General features: G+C 36.8%; 1 protein-coding gene across 1 annotated transcript; it reads left to right on the plus strand.

Moving 5' to 3' along the window:
* Positions 1 to 437: 437 nt before the first annotated feature.
* LOC120595053 (protein eyes shut homolog) lies at positions 438 to 11,219 on the plus strand. Its single transcript, XM_039853336.1, has 4 exons — positions 438 to 510; positions 3,167 to 3,333; positions 4,137 to 4,281; positions 10,616 to 11,219. The coding sequence occupies exons 1-4, from the start codon at positions 438 to 440 to the stop codon at positions 10,789 to 10,791; spliced, it is 561 nt and encodes a 186-aa protein (XP_039709270.1). The 3' UTR covers positions 10,792 to 11,219.
* The last annotated feature ends 1,760 nt before the right edge of the window (positions 11,220 to 12,979 follow it).

Genomic DNA, 12,979 nt, shown 5'->3' on the forward strand with positions numbered 1-12,979 from the left:
TAAATATACATTGTGTATGTGTATATATATATATATATATATATATATATATATAAAATGGCTCATGAGTATAGATATAGATAGATATAGATATAGATATAGATATAGATATAGATATAGATATAGATATAGATATAGATATAGATATAGATATAGATATAGATATAGATATAGATATATAGATACACATATATATATAATTATGGCCCATATACATATGTAGGCCAGGACCTAGCCTAGCTTCAAAGATTCTCATGTAGGTTCTAGAATCTGTATTTTTGACAAGCTCTCTGAGTGACTGCGATGGACTTCCAGGTTTGAAAAACACCACCCTTAAAGCAATTCTAAATCTCTAAAATATGCTCACCTTCCAGGCACCAGCCCTGGTGGTCAGCTGCTTTTCTTTCTCTTATATGCTCCATTACCCTCCCCCAGGGATGACACCGAGGGAAAGTCCAGAGTGGAGGAGTGGCACGGGAGAAGAAAACAACCCCGACAGACCCATTGTTTGTAAATAAGATGCTTTCATCGGCTTGATAGTCTGATTGGCTCCCTGGCTCTCTTTTCTCCACTTGTTGGTACATCCTTACTTCTGTGCTCTGGGACATGTCTGTAGGTGGGAGTATCTGTACACTGAAGTCGACCTCTTTCCCCAGCCAGCTCTCTTCCTAAGTTCTAGCCTGAGACTAACCCGGCCATTCCACGTGGCTCTTTAAACCAACTCCTTTGAAAACCACCTTCAACTCCTCCTTCTTCCTCAACAATTTACTCCAAATTGATGTTCTTTCAAATTTTCCTTACTAATCACATACAAATGCCTCTGTCCCCTCTGTCACTGCCTTGATTTATTCAGACCTCACTCTTTCCCCTACTGAGTCACTTGGACGACCTGCTGTTGAGACTCCTTATCTGCCACTATGTTCTGCCCTCAACATTGCTATGAGATGCTTCTGAAATCCAGATCTAACGTAATACTCTTATTCAGAGTCCTTTCATGGCTCCTGAGAGTCCCCAGCAAAATATTTAAATCCTCTGTTGTAGTACATTTGGCCCTTAAAGATACGGCTCTTTTCTGCCACAGACACTAAATGTCACCCAATTCTCAGCAGTTCCATAAGCACACCATGTTCTCTGCTCCTCCTGGGTTTTTGCAAGGTATTTCCCTCTGCTTTAAACAGCTCTCTTCTGCACCGTACCTTTCCTCATGCACCTATCAAAATTCTTGTTTGTTGTTTTATGAGTTAGCTAAGACATCAACTCCAAAATCACCTCTTTTTGAATTTCCTAACCCTGCTCGTCACTCCATCTAAATGACTTCCCTCCATTACTGCTTTTCCTCTGCTCCCCATGGCACTTGAGACAAACTTCCTGTATCCTCCCGACCGGACTGTGAGAACCTTGAAGATAATGTTGTTCCTGGTATGAAATAGGCTCTCAATAATTGGAGGAAGAAGGAATGGCAACAAGACATATAGAAAAGAAGAATATGGTTCAAATAAATCTGCTCCACCGCCACCTTACAGTTCAGCTGGTGGAACACTATCTCCATTCCAATCATTCTAGACAATTTGAAAGACACTTCAGATGCCCACTAGACTATCTCAAAAAGATCCCCATTTACAACCTACAGAAAAATCTCGTAATTCTACTTTTGTAGCTCTCTCTCTCTGACTTCTGTATCTCAACAGCTGAGAGACTGTCTCCAATCTCTAGCAATGGTTTTTCTCTTTTTTACTAACTGCCTTCCTGAATCTATGTTTTCCCCTGGGAGTTCTTTCCATTTTATATATACAACCCAGCAAACCTGCTGCAGCATTGTAGGTGGGAAGAAATCACCAGAGAGAAACATTTGTTATAAGTTCCCAGTGTGCTTAGTCATTGATATGGCATTTAACACAGTGGTTCTCAACCCTGGCTGCATATCAGAGTCATGGAAGGAGCTTCCAAAATAACCCAACTCAGGGCCGAAGGCAGAGCTGTTAGAAAAACAGAGGCAGAGTTCAAGCCTTAAGAAGCCTACCTCCCTACACTATCTGGAAATCTCATCCTTGCGGATCTTTTTTTTCTTTTACCTTGATCAGCCTAACACTAGGAGCCAAGGGAGCAGACAAGGTATCGCCCTTAGATGTGCAGGAGGGGGAGGCTATGCATTCTAATAACATATTTTGTCCAAGTCCGAGGACTCACTTTTGCTGTTTGCCCTAAGGTTAAACCTTTTACTTTTATGGGCTCCTTAAATTCTTCTTCCTAGCAGAAGTCCTTATCTCAATTCTCTACCTGCAAGCCTTATTTTTAAGGTCCACGAACACACATTTCAGAAATTGGGTGACGTTTTCAGGCCCCTCTTCCCTGTCAATAGACCCCTTGCCTTCCCCTAGCTCTAGAAACTCTGCTTTGGCCTAGGTGTGTTCTGCCCACATGCCGGATCTTATACCACTGGCCATCCCAGACCTTCCTAGTGTCACCAAACCCACTGCCAGGACCTTCTCTCAGTGCCAGGTGCTAGCCTTTCCCAACCACCTGCCCTTTTTCCATGGGTCCGTATTAGCTGTATCCTGAGTGTTCTTGGTCTTGCATTTCACTGTGCTGCATGGGTGGTCCTGGACTAATGGAAGAAGAGAAAGAAGAAGAAACACAAAAGCAACTCACCTTTAACTAGTCATGGGGATATGGTCACGAGCTTTTGCAATAGAACGATGATCACATACCCAGAACAATTATAGAAATAAATCTTCTTTATACTCTCCTCAAACCATAAGTGAGCGTCAAAGCTGATGCTAGATTACTTCAATCATTTGAATCTCATTGATCACCAGAGCAGTTCTACTCCATTGGAAAGTTCTATTTATTATAAAGTACACCGTGAATTTCATTCAGATAAAAAATAAATAAATAAAAAGCTTTTAATTCCAACTTCTAGGTATTAATCATTTCCCTGAGCTGACCAGAACCTTCATGGAATTTTCAAAGACAAACTCTTAGTGTTTAAACAATTTCTGTGGGTGTGAATAATAGCATTCAATCAGACAGATACTTGAGTGCTTTTAAAAGGCTAGATGTCTGTTATAACTTACTGTACTGGTCTATAACTCAGAAGCAGACAGTAAAACCATGCTGACTGGACTCTTGAATTTCTTCTCAGTGAGCATGCATCTTCTCATTTTAGGGTTGAATGGTGATGACTTCCTGGCAGTAGGCTTACGCAACAGCAGCGTGGTGTACAGTTACAACCTGGGATCTGGCATAGCAAGTATCAGCAGTGATCCTCTCGATCTGAGCCTTGGGATCCACACCGTCTATCTAGGGAGAGTCTTCCAAATGGGTTGGCTGAAGGTAAAGAGTCATCCTTTCATCTGTCCCTCAGACTTACTGAGAGCTACTATAATGTCATATCTGTGCTGAGGTACAGAGACGATAGCCAGGCCACCTGCCCCATGAAGTTCACCAACTAGTATACAAAATGGAGGGCTAGAGAGATAATTGCAATTAAGTGGTACAGAAATAAATAAGATGAGAGAGAGCATTCAGGAAATGCTTTCCCAAAAGGTGATGCTTGAGCATAACTTCAAATACATAGGAGTTTAGAAAAAGAGCAGTGGCTAGTGAGGGCCTAAGGAATGCAAGTAGTTCAGTTTGGCTTTTATTTGAAGAGAAGAAAGATGCAGTTAGAGATAGACAAGGTCTATACCATCAAAGGACTTAGATGCTATGATAAGAAGTTTAGATTTCTGTCCAGAGAGCTGTGGAGAACTGAGAAATTTAAGAAGGGGTTTGGGTATCATGGTCAATTTCCATTTTTTGTAAGTGACTTTGGTGGTTTTATTGAGAATGGATGGGAGAGGGAGGTAAGGCTAGATGGAAAAGGACCAGCAGGATGCCAGCTCCTAATCATTGAGGAACTGTGATTTTGATTGAAATGCAAAAGCATGAGTGCTATATTAATATATTCATGGTAACAAACACCAACAGAGAAGCAGAGAATCGAATTGTGAAGTGTTTTTCTTTTCTTAAAATTCAGGTCTTTGTAAATTTTTCATGCTAAGTTAATGAGAAATAAAAAGAGTATCTTAACAGTTCACCCTGGGGGATTAATTCCTTTTTTAATAAGTTTTGAATTTCTTTTTTTTTTTTTGAAGGTAGATGATCATCATAATAAATCCATCATTTCCCCAGGAAAACTGGTTGGTCTCAATGTCTTCAGTCAGTTTTATGTAGGTGGCTACAGTGAATACATTCCAGATCTCTTACCAAATGGAGCCGATTTTAAAAATGGCTTTCAAGGTAAGGCATGGATGATTTTTACACAATACTTATTTATTTAAAAAAAAAAAACTTTAAAAAAGTATACTTCTAGTTCCAAAACCAGCAGTGTGGATCGCTTTCTAAACGGACTTAATCGAAGTTTGATTTTAATAGGAATCATTCATTATTTGCTTATTAATCACTTTTTACCTACGTGCTAGGTGCTTAGGATGTTTCAGTGAATGAAACAGTCATGAGTTTACATTCTAATTAGGCAAAGAAAGGAATAGACAATGAACACTATAATAAATAAAGAAAGTGTATAGTAGTATAAAGTGATAAATTCTGTGGGGCAAAAAAGAAGGAAAAGTAAAGTGTGGGTGATTTTTTATGTAGGGTGCTTTTTAATATAGAATAAGTAGGGTAGACTTCATGGAGTCACAGTAAAAATAACAACTACATCTAACTTTGGAATGTACTTGATATAAAGCAAGAGAGACAGACTGCAGCCTGCTACTCTATAGCATGTGGCCCACAGAGGCCACCAGAAGCCAAGAGGGTTAAGGGGAACATCATGCTTGGACAAGCAATCATATTGCCATAGTCTGTTTTCCTGTGTTCAAAGAGTACATAGCGTCAGACCTTCCCTATGAAGGTGATTCATAGTAGAGGTATAAACTATGCTTTGAATTATTATAGTAATACATTTAGTGAAAATAAGCTTTTTATTGGATCCAGAATATTTGGTCAAGGAGCTACTCATTATAGTATTCCAGGCTACTTGCCCATGACCAGCCTTCTCTCTATCAGAAGTCAAGGAATAAGGCCCAGGATGTGATGCACATCCCGGTGAGACGTCAAAAGCCATTTCGGACACTTGAGTTCTCTGCCTTCCTGGCCTCATCCTTCTCTCCACCTTCACTGACTTTTGCCTGAACACTGATGCAGAAGGCCATGTACTGGAAATATAAGAAAGCAACACAGCTAATCCAACATAATGCAAGGTCAGGTTTCAATATAAATTAGTTCATTCTGCCAAGGCTCTCAAAGAAACTTTTCCTTTGAATATGTAATCAGTGCCAATTCTCAGAAGTGTGTGTTAAAGAATAGTTTGAAGCCCATCGAGGCTCTATGCTAAATAAAATAGAGAGCTCAACAATTCTTTCGCAGCAGTAGATAATCTGAAAAGCATTGTAAGGACATAACAAACCAAGGGTTTTTAAAAACATTAAATTCAAGGAAAGGGTAAACTTATGAATGCAAAAGAAGCATATTTTCCACTCAATAAAATAGGGGCTGCGGGAGTCATCAGAACTTGCTGTCATTTATTCACAGACATGATGCTTATACAAATACACTAGATATAGCATCAAGGATAAGAGTGTGTACTCTGGAACCCAACTGCCAGGGTATGCTCGGTCACCTACAAGCTTCAGGACCCTGGCTGCTAATCTAACCAACTTGTGCCTCATCCATAAAATGGGATAATAACAGCACTTCCCTTGCTCTGCAGTTCTGAGAGTGAGGTAATGAACAGAGAACACAGATTAGTACACGGCTTAGAGTGCTCAGTGTTAGGAGGTGACGCAGCTCCAGTCAGACACTTGCTTCTCTTTCTTTGCTATACTGCTTAAGAGCACAGGCTCTGGAGTGGTTAAGAGCACAGGCTCTGGAGTCAGGCTGTCTTTAGAATCAGGCTCTGCCACCTAGCAGCTATGCCACTTTTACCTTTTACTTAAACTCTCTGAGCCTCCATTTCCTCCTCTGTAAAATAAGTGTTCTTGTGAGTTAATCAAGTAAAATAATTATGTTTAGTGCTTAACCCAGAAACAAAGACATGCCAAACACTCAATAAATATTAACTATTATTAGTAGTCCATCCTGCTGTCATTGGACTCGAGGGTTTCAAACTTATTGAAGTCCAGTACTCCTGGTTTCCTTTTGTGTTATTTTCTTTCTTCTATTAGAAACTTTTCTTCATGTCTTGATAATGAGAACAAAGAGAAGCTTTTATCAAAACCTGTCACTTTCTCCTTAGGTATGTTAATGAGGCTGAGTTTAGCACACAGACAGCTAGCCCTTCCTCTGACACTAAGATTGCACATGTCTAGAGAGCATGTCAGCTGCAGTAGTTCTTAGTTAGAATGGATATCTTGGATGGGTCTTCTTGAAAATTAACACTTAATCCACAGTCTTATGGAAGTTCCAGGACCTTAGAAGCCCCTAATTTTATCATTTATCTCTTGAATTCTCCCTTCATAACTGCCTCTCCTCCACTATAAAACAACATTTTCTAAGCACAGGAAAGTATAGTTATTACCAATCTACCATAAAGACCAGATCACAACTATACCATAAACATATGATTCAAAAAAAAAAAACTGATCTCTATCGGCTTTGCAGAATAATATTGGATGAGTTTTTTAAAATATAGATTTGGGAAACTTATCCCAGAACAACTTAATCAAAATCTTTTGATGGGGTCTAAAAATTTGCATTTCAATACGTCTCCCTAGATTTGTAAATGGCTATGTTAATTAATGATAACAAAGCAAATTGAGTTTTATGGAAGAACTTAATAAGCCTAATTATTAAATTCTAGCATTGCTAAAACAAATAAATAAGGCCTGATTAACTTTCTTTAGAATGGGGATTAAATCACACACAGTAAAAGATTATCTAATTTAGGCTTTCACGTTTCTAAGAACACTCTAGATAAATAACTCTGATCCAGAAGTTCTCAGTCTAAAATACAAATCCTTACCATTAATATAGCACATTTGTTCTTGTTCTAAAAATAATTTATAATGAACCATTATTTTCCCTATAATCTTTAATGGTAATGAAGATATTAAGGTTATTTGACTTTTCTTCAGATTAAATAATCTACATATGCCAGGAAAAAAGGGCGTTACTGTTTCACCTGTCCTAATAAAAGGAATCGTCCCTTCCACTCCAAAGTCCCATCTATCACAAAGCTGTAGAGTTCTCAGGTTGAGGGTTATGGATGGGCTTCAGTGGAGTCTCCAAGTTTCCTGAAATCATACATGCAATTGTGTGCATTCCTGTGTGCATTTTTCTGGGAGAAGATCCATAGCTTTCATCAATGTTCTAAGATCTGTTACTTTCACTGACAGATCTATTTAATTCTGATAAAGAATTACGAATTACGTTTGACTGCTGTCCACATGGGGAAATCTATTATCCCGTCTATCTATTATTCTAGTGTTACAACAGCTAGCGTTCATTGATACAAGAATTATTAAATATTTATTAGTCAACCAAATAGAGTGGGCGTGAAATAGATTCAGATTCCCTACACTGTCAGTACAGTTTCTTGCTAATTCAACTTCTCTCTCTTTCTCTCTCTCTGTCTCTCTGCCTCTCTTAATTGCATGAGATTTTTCAGACCACGGTCCATAGGAGGAAAACAATGAGTTTACTGTAATAATCTAAATATTTTTTTAGTGTCAAAAAAAAAGCCATCACTAATTTGGAACCTAGCCAGCCAGTCTTACTTTCCAATGTAAATATGGCTCACGGTTCCAAAAGTCTTTATCATAACTACTTTAGTACATGCAATACATGCAGATATATGTATTGAATACCTGTTGCATGGTGCTATACTAAGCAAATTATATTTTATCTTCTACTTTAATACAAGTGAAATTATACAATATATATTTCATAAATCATTTCTGCTGCAATTGCCTTTAAACTAATGATATATTGACTGAGGGGAAATATCTTTCTGTAAAATAAACACATTTAACTATTTGTATTTGCTAAATGGTTCTCTAAATATAGTATTGCCACACTTTTAGCCAGTTCAGCATATTCAGCAGCTCCTCATAACAAAAGTATTCCTATCTATATAAAAGAAAGTAGTTTAAAATTAACAACTTCAGACATTAATACATATTATAGTCATTTAACAAAGTTTTTTAATGCATGATTATAAAAACTCCAAAAATCTGGTATCAATATCCCACAATTTTTGTTAAAAATAATTTTTTTAATAAAGTAAATAAAGGATGTCTGAGACAGTGTGGTAGAGGGTGGAGAGGTAGGGAGTGGAATACAAGACCTAATTGGCAGACATTATACTGGCCAAGTTTATGTATGTTATCTCATTCCTCTTAACCCAGGGAGTAGTTATCTTTGTCCCTATCTTAAAGGTGAGAAGATTGGCACTCAGGTTTGGATTATCTAGCCATTAGGTGAGAGGGATTGTACTTGAACCCAGACCCACATGACTTCGCCTTCTACTTACCCTTTTGCTCTCTGTTGAGTGCATTTCCCTCTGCAAAACACGTGGAAAATCCTGCTGTGTTAGTTGAGCTACTTGGTTATTCAGTCTAAAGCAGCTAGCATGCATTCACTCATTTCTTCATTCAGTAAACCTAATTTTAGTGTTTTGTGTGTGTGTGTGTGTGTGTGTGTGTGTGTGTGTGTGTGTGTGTGTGTGTAATAGTAGATGGCAGTACTTGGGGGAAGAAAAAGATTAAATCTAAGGAAGAAAACTGTAATTCTTTTGCACTGAGACAATATTGGTGCATGCCGAGAAATGTGCTTGGTCAGTGAGAACCGAGTTGAAAAGTAAATCCTTAACCTTTCAAAACCAAACCCATTTTTTTCACCATGAGGGATTATTCCATGCTTTTACCTTGAGAAAATGTTTTCGAAATAAAATCCAATCTAGCCAATATTTTATCTTTTTCAAGATCCTTTTTATGGTCGATGTCCATATTGATTTGAAAGTGTTTTATAAACAAACTCTGAGTCAATGCTGAAGGAAATGAGTAAAGTTACAAGACATTTCAGTATTCCAAACAGTTCCACAAATTATTCATTGGACTACCCTTTTTGTTTATATTTATTTAATATTAGGGTAGAAAAGATCTTTTATTCCCATCTTTATTAAAGTGTAATTGATAAGTAAAATTATATATATTTAATGTGTACAATGTGATAATTTAGTATACATATACATTGTGAAAAAAGTTCTACAATCAAATTAATAAACATATCCATCACCTAACACAGTTACCTTTTGTGTGTGTGTGTGTGTGTGTGTGTGTGTGTGTGTGTGTGTGTTGGGGGGGTGGTGTGAGTACACCTAAGGTCTACTTTCTCAGCAAATTTCAAGTATACAATATAGTATCATTAACTATACTCACATGCTGAACATTGGTCCCCAGAACTTATTCATCTTCTAACTGAAAGCTTGTACCCTTTGACCAGCATCTCCCATTTCTTTTACCCTCTAGCCCCTGGCAACCACCATTCTACTCTACTTCTATGGGTTCAACTCTTTTAGATCCACATATAAGTGAGATTGTACAGTATATGTCAGGAAAAGACCTTTCTAAAGATACATGTAAATGCAAACTCCCTGAGGGGAAAAAAAGATAAATGTGACAACATAAATATTATAAACACTCCACATAAAAATAAAAACCCCACCATAAGCAAAATTAAATGACAAATATTAAACTGGAGAGAGTATTTATGATATATGACAAACAACTAATATGCTCATTGTATAAAGATGTCTTTCAATTGATATTTAAAAGCATGAAGAGAAAAACAGTACATAATAAGCGACTAAAAAGAAAAATTACAAATGACTAAAAAATAAATTTTAAGATTTCAAGCCCCAGTTAAAAATAAAATACTCTTTTTATTATTTATTTTTTTAAAAAAATGAAAGGTAATAATCTCTTGCATTGTGATGCCTGTGAGGAAGCAGATGTTCCAGTACAGGGTCAGGGAGATATAATTGTACGAAATATCTATGACAATTGGGCACACTCTAAAGCATCCATATCTTTTACCCTAGAAGCTTTACTTCTAAAAATTTATACTAAGAAAGTAATAGCAAATGCACAAAGATATACCTACCATGATATTTATTATAGCAGTATTTCCAACAGCAAAAGATAAAAATGAGCCAATTGTCCAATAATTGAAAGTAGATTAAATATATTATGATATGAGACTATTATGCCATTTAAAAAGAGTTAATGCTGTGAGAAGAAAGTTAATGGTATTTATGCTATATAAATTTTTGGTATACTACTACATATGATATAGGTTAATGTAGGATTGTATTTTTGTTTAAAAAGAAAATACAACAAAGCATAGAAAAACCATAAATATATATCAAAATATTAATAGTGGTTTACTCTGGATAGGGTGATACTATAGATGGTTTTTAATTTTTCTCTCTGTGCTTTTTTTAATCTTAAAATTCACATGATCACTTTGTGTTTTTAAAATGTTACTTTAAAAATAAGAAAATGACTATCTTCCTATTTGATCTCTTTCTTCCATATTTTATATGAAGTATTGTTGTTTCCCTTTCTTCAAGGTTGCATTTTCACTATTCAAGTCCGCACTAAGAAGGATGGCCACTTCAGAAGGCTGGGAAATCCTGAGGGCCACCCAAATGCTGGACGCAGTGTCGGCCAGTGCAATGCTTCTCCTTGTAGTTTAATGACATGTGGCAATGGTGGGACATGCATAGACAGTGGATCTACTGTTTAGTAAGTATGACACTCAGAAATAAGATAGCAGGTTATTTGGCTTCTAACTGGTATTCCACTCACACAAACTAGGAATACAAACTGATGCTCATATTTAAAATGTTTTTATGTAGACTTGCTAGACGAAGGCAACAAGAGAAAGAGTAGCAAAGCATTTATGCCATCTTCTCAATTTTTTTAAACAAAGAAAGCAAATCACCACATCTCATTCCAGGCACCATGTAAAATATATCTTAAATTCATAGTATTGAGGACGTTACCGGAAATGTTAATCATACAGGGGTTTACATATTGCGATTTGCATTCATATTTAGGTTTGAGCTCCTTTAGAAAGGATCCTCTCTAGGTAGACCCCATCGAAGCTGCACGATTTAACTACCCTAATATAAAACAAAACGTGAACATGTTGAGTGAGAAGAAAAGAACAAAGGAAGGCCGTCTTATAAATCACAAGTCCCCAACCCCTGGGCCATAGACTGGTACCAGTCCGTGGCCTGTTAGGAACTGGGCTGCACAGCAGGAGGTGAGCAGTAGGCAAGCGAGCAAAGCTTCATCTGTATTTGCAGCTGCTCCCCAGCGCTAGCATCACCACCTCAGCTCCACCTCAGATCATCAGGCATTAGGTTCTCATAGGAGCACCCGTCCCTGGTGCCAGAAAGGTTGGGGACTGTTGTTATAAATAGCTTCTTTTGTTGAGCATCTCCTCTATGCATTAGTAGCATATGAAGAGCTCAGAATATGTCAAAGAGAGAGGAAGTAAGTCCTTCAATGTTTGCAAGTCACCTTGACATCCCTTTGCAGCCCGGGTATATTGGGCTGTTACTAGGAGACAGTTTTAGAAATAACATGCACATCAAAAAGGCCTTGGTTTTAAGAAATAGCCATAGAAAAGGAAAGGAAAAAGTAATTTATGATATTGAATAGCGATTGTGAAAGGAGAGTTAGAGTGGAGTCAAGTCTAAATTAATACAAACCAAATATGAAAAGGCTTGACGTGTTCTGGGATGTCCCAGACAATGTGTCTAGTAAGTTAAAGGTGTTAGCCGAATTTTATGGAAATTTTTGAAGAAAAAATGAATAATTTGACTCAGTCCATGGAAGTGCTAAGAACAAACCCCAGGGCTTGGGATGCCACCGCCATAAAGCAATGTTTTTTGGCAGTAGCTTTACCATTATGATTTTATCTTTACTTTTTTACAATTTTAATGAAACTATTAGTTTACTTTGGAACTTATGTATTCTAATTTGCTCTACAACTAAGCTTAATTGTTTAGAAACACAAATTTACCTCACTTTATCTAAAGAAATGTGATCATTCTTCAGGTAACTAATTAGGTATTTTTGTTATTTTTTAATGTGTTAATAAATAAACTGATAATAATAAAGAATGTGATAACAAAGAATGGGAAGTGGCAGTAAGAAAATATATGAAGTTCAAGGTGCAGGTAGAAAATTCATCTCAATTCCTCATTATTCTACATGTAACAAAGGGTCTGTTTCAATTTAAGAGCTCACATGTGTTTATCTTGGAATACAAAGTGCCACGTTTAGATTGACGCTTACAACTATTTGCAGATTATTTTGATTAATATAGAAAATTATCTTGATTCGTGATTAAAAAAAAAGTAATGTTTTACAATTGTACATCACTTTGTGGCTAACAAAACATTTTTTGCATGCATTATTTCCATCACCCCTAATTAAAACTTTCTAAATTAGGGCAGATGTCCTAGTCCCAATTTAATGGATGGGAAACTAAACCCTAGAGATTGAATGAATCAAGAGAATGTACTTTGTATGGAGTACAGCAGGACCAAAAACTAAATCTTCCAGTTCCTGGGTCAAGATACTCTACAAAAAAAAAAAAAAAAACTACAGAACCCAAATAGTAAGAAATGAATTTAAAAGCAGCTAACAACGTAGATAAGATGGCAAAATTGTTTAGTAGCTTCTTATCTGCTGGATGCAGCTATTCATTTATTCTTAATTTTTTAAAAAAAATGTTGACATCTTCAATTGCTATTTTCATATTTTCTCCAAATTGGAAGTACCTTACCTCATAACACATCCCGTGGGCATTTCATAAGTTCCTGTGTGGGTAGAAAGCTGTATCTCACACACTAGCAGGAGAATCTTGATTTCAATAACAAACAGATAAGTAATAATGTACTATGGGAAGGATACCGCTA

Source organism: Pteropus medius, unplaced genomic scaffold (assembly GCF_902729225.1).
Source record: "Pteropus medius unplaced genomic scaffold, Ma_sr-lr_union100, whole genome shotgun sequence".
In the NCBI taxonomy this organism is placed as follows: domain Eukaryota; kingdom Metazoa; phylum Chordata; class Mammalia; order Chiroptera; family Pteropodidae; genus Pteropus; species Pteropus medius.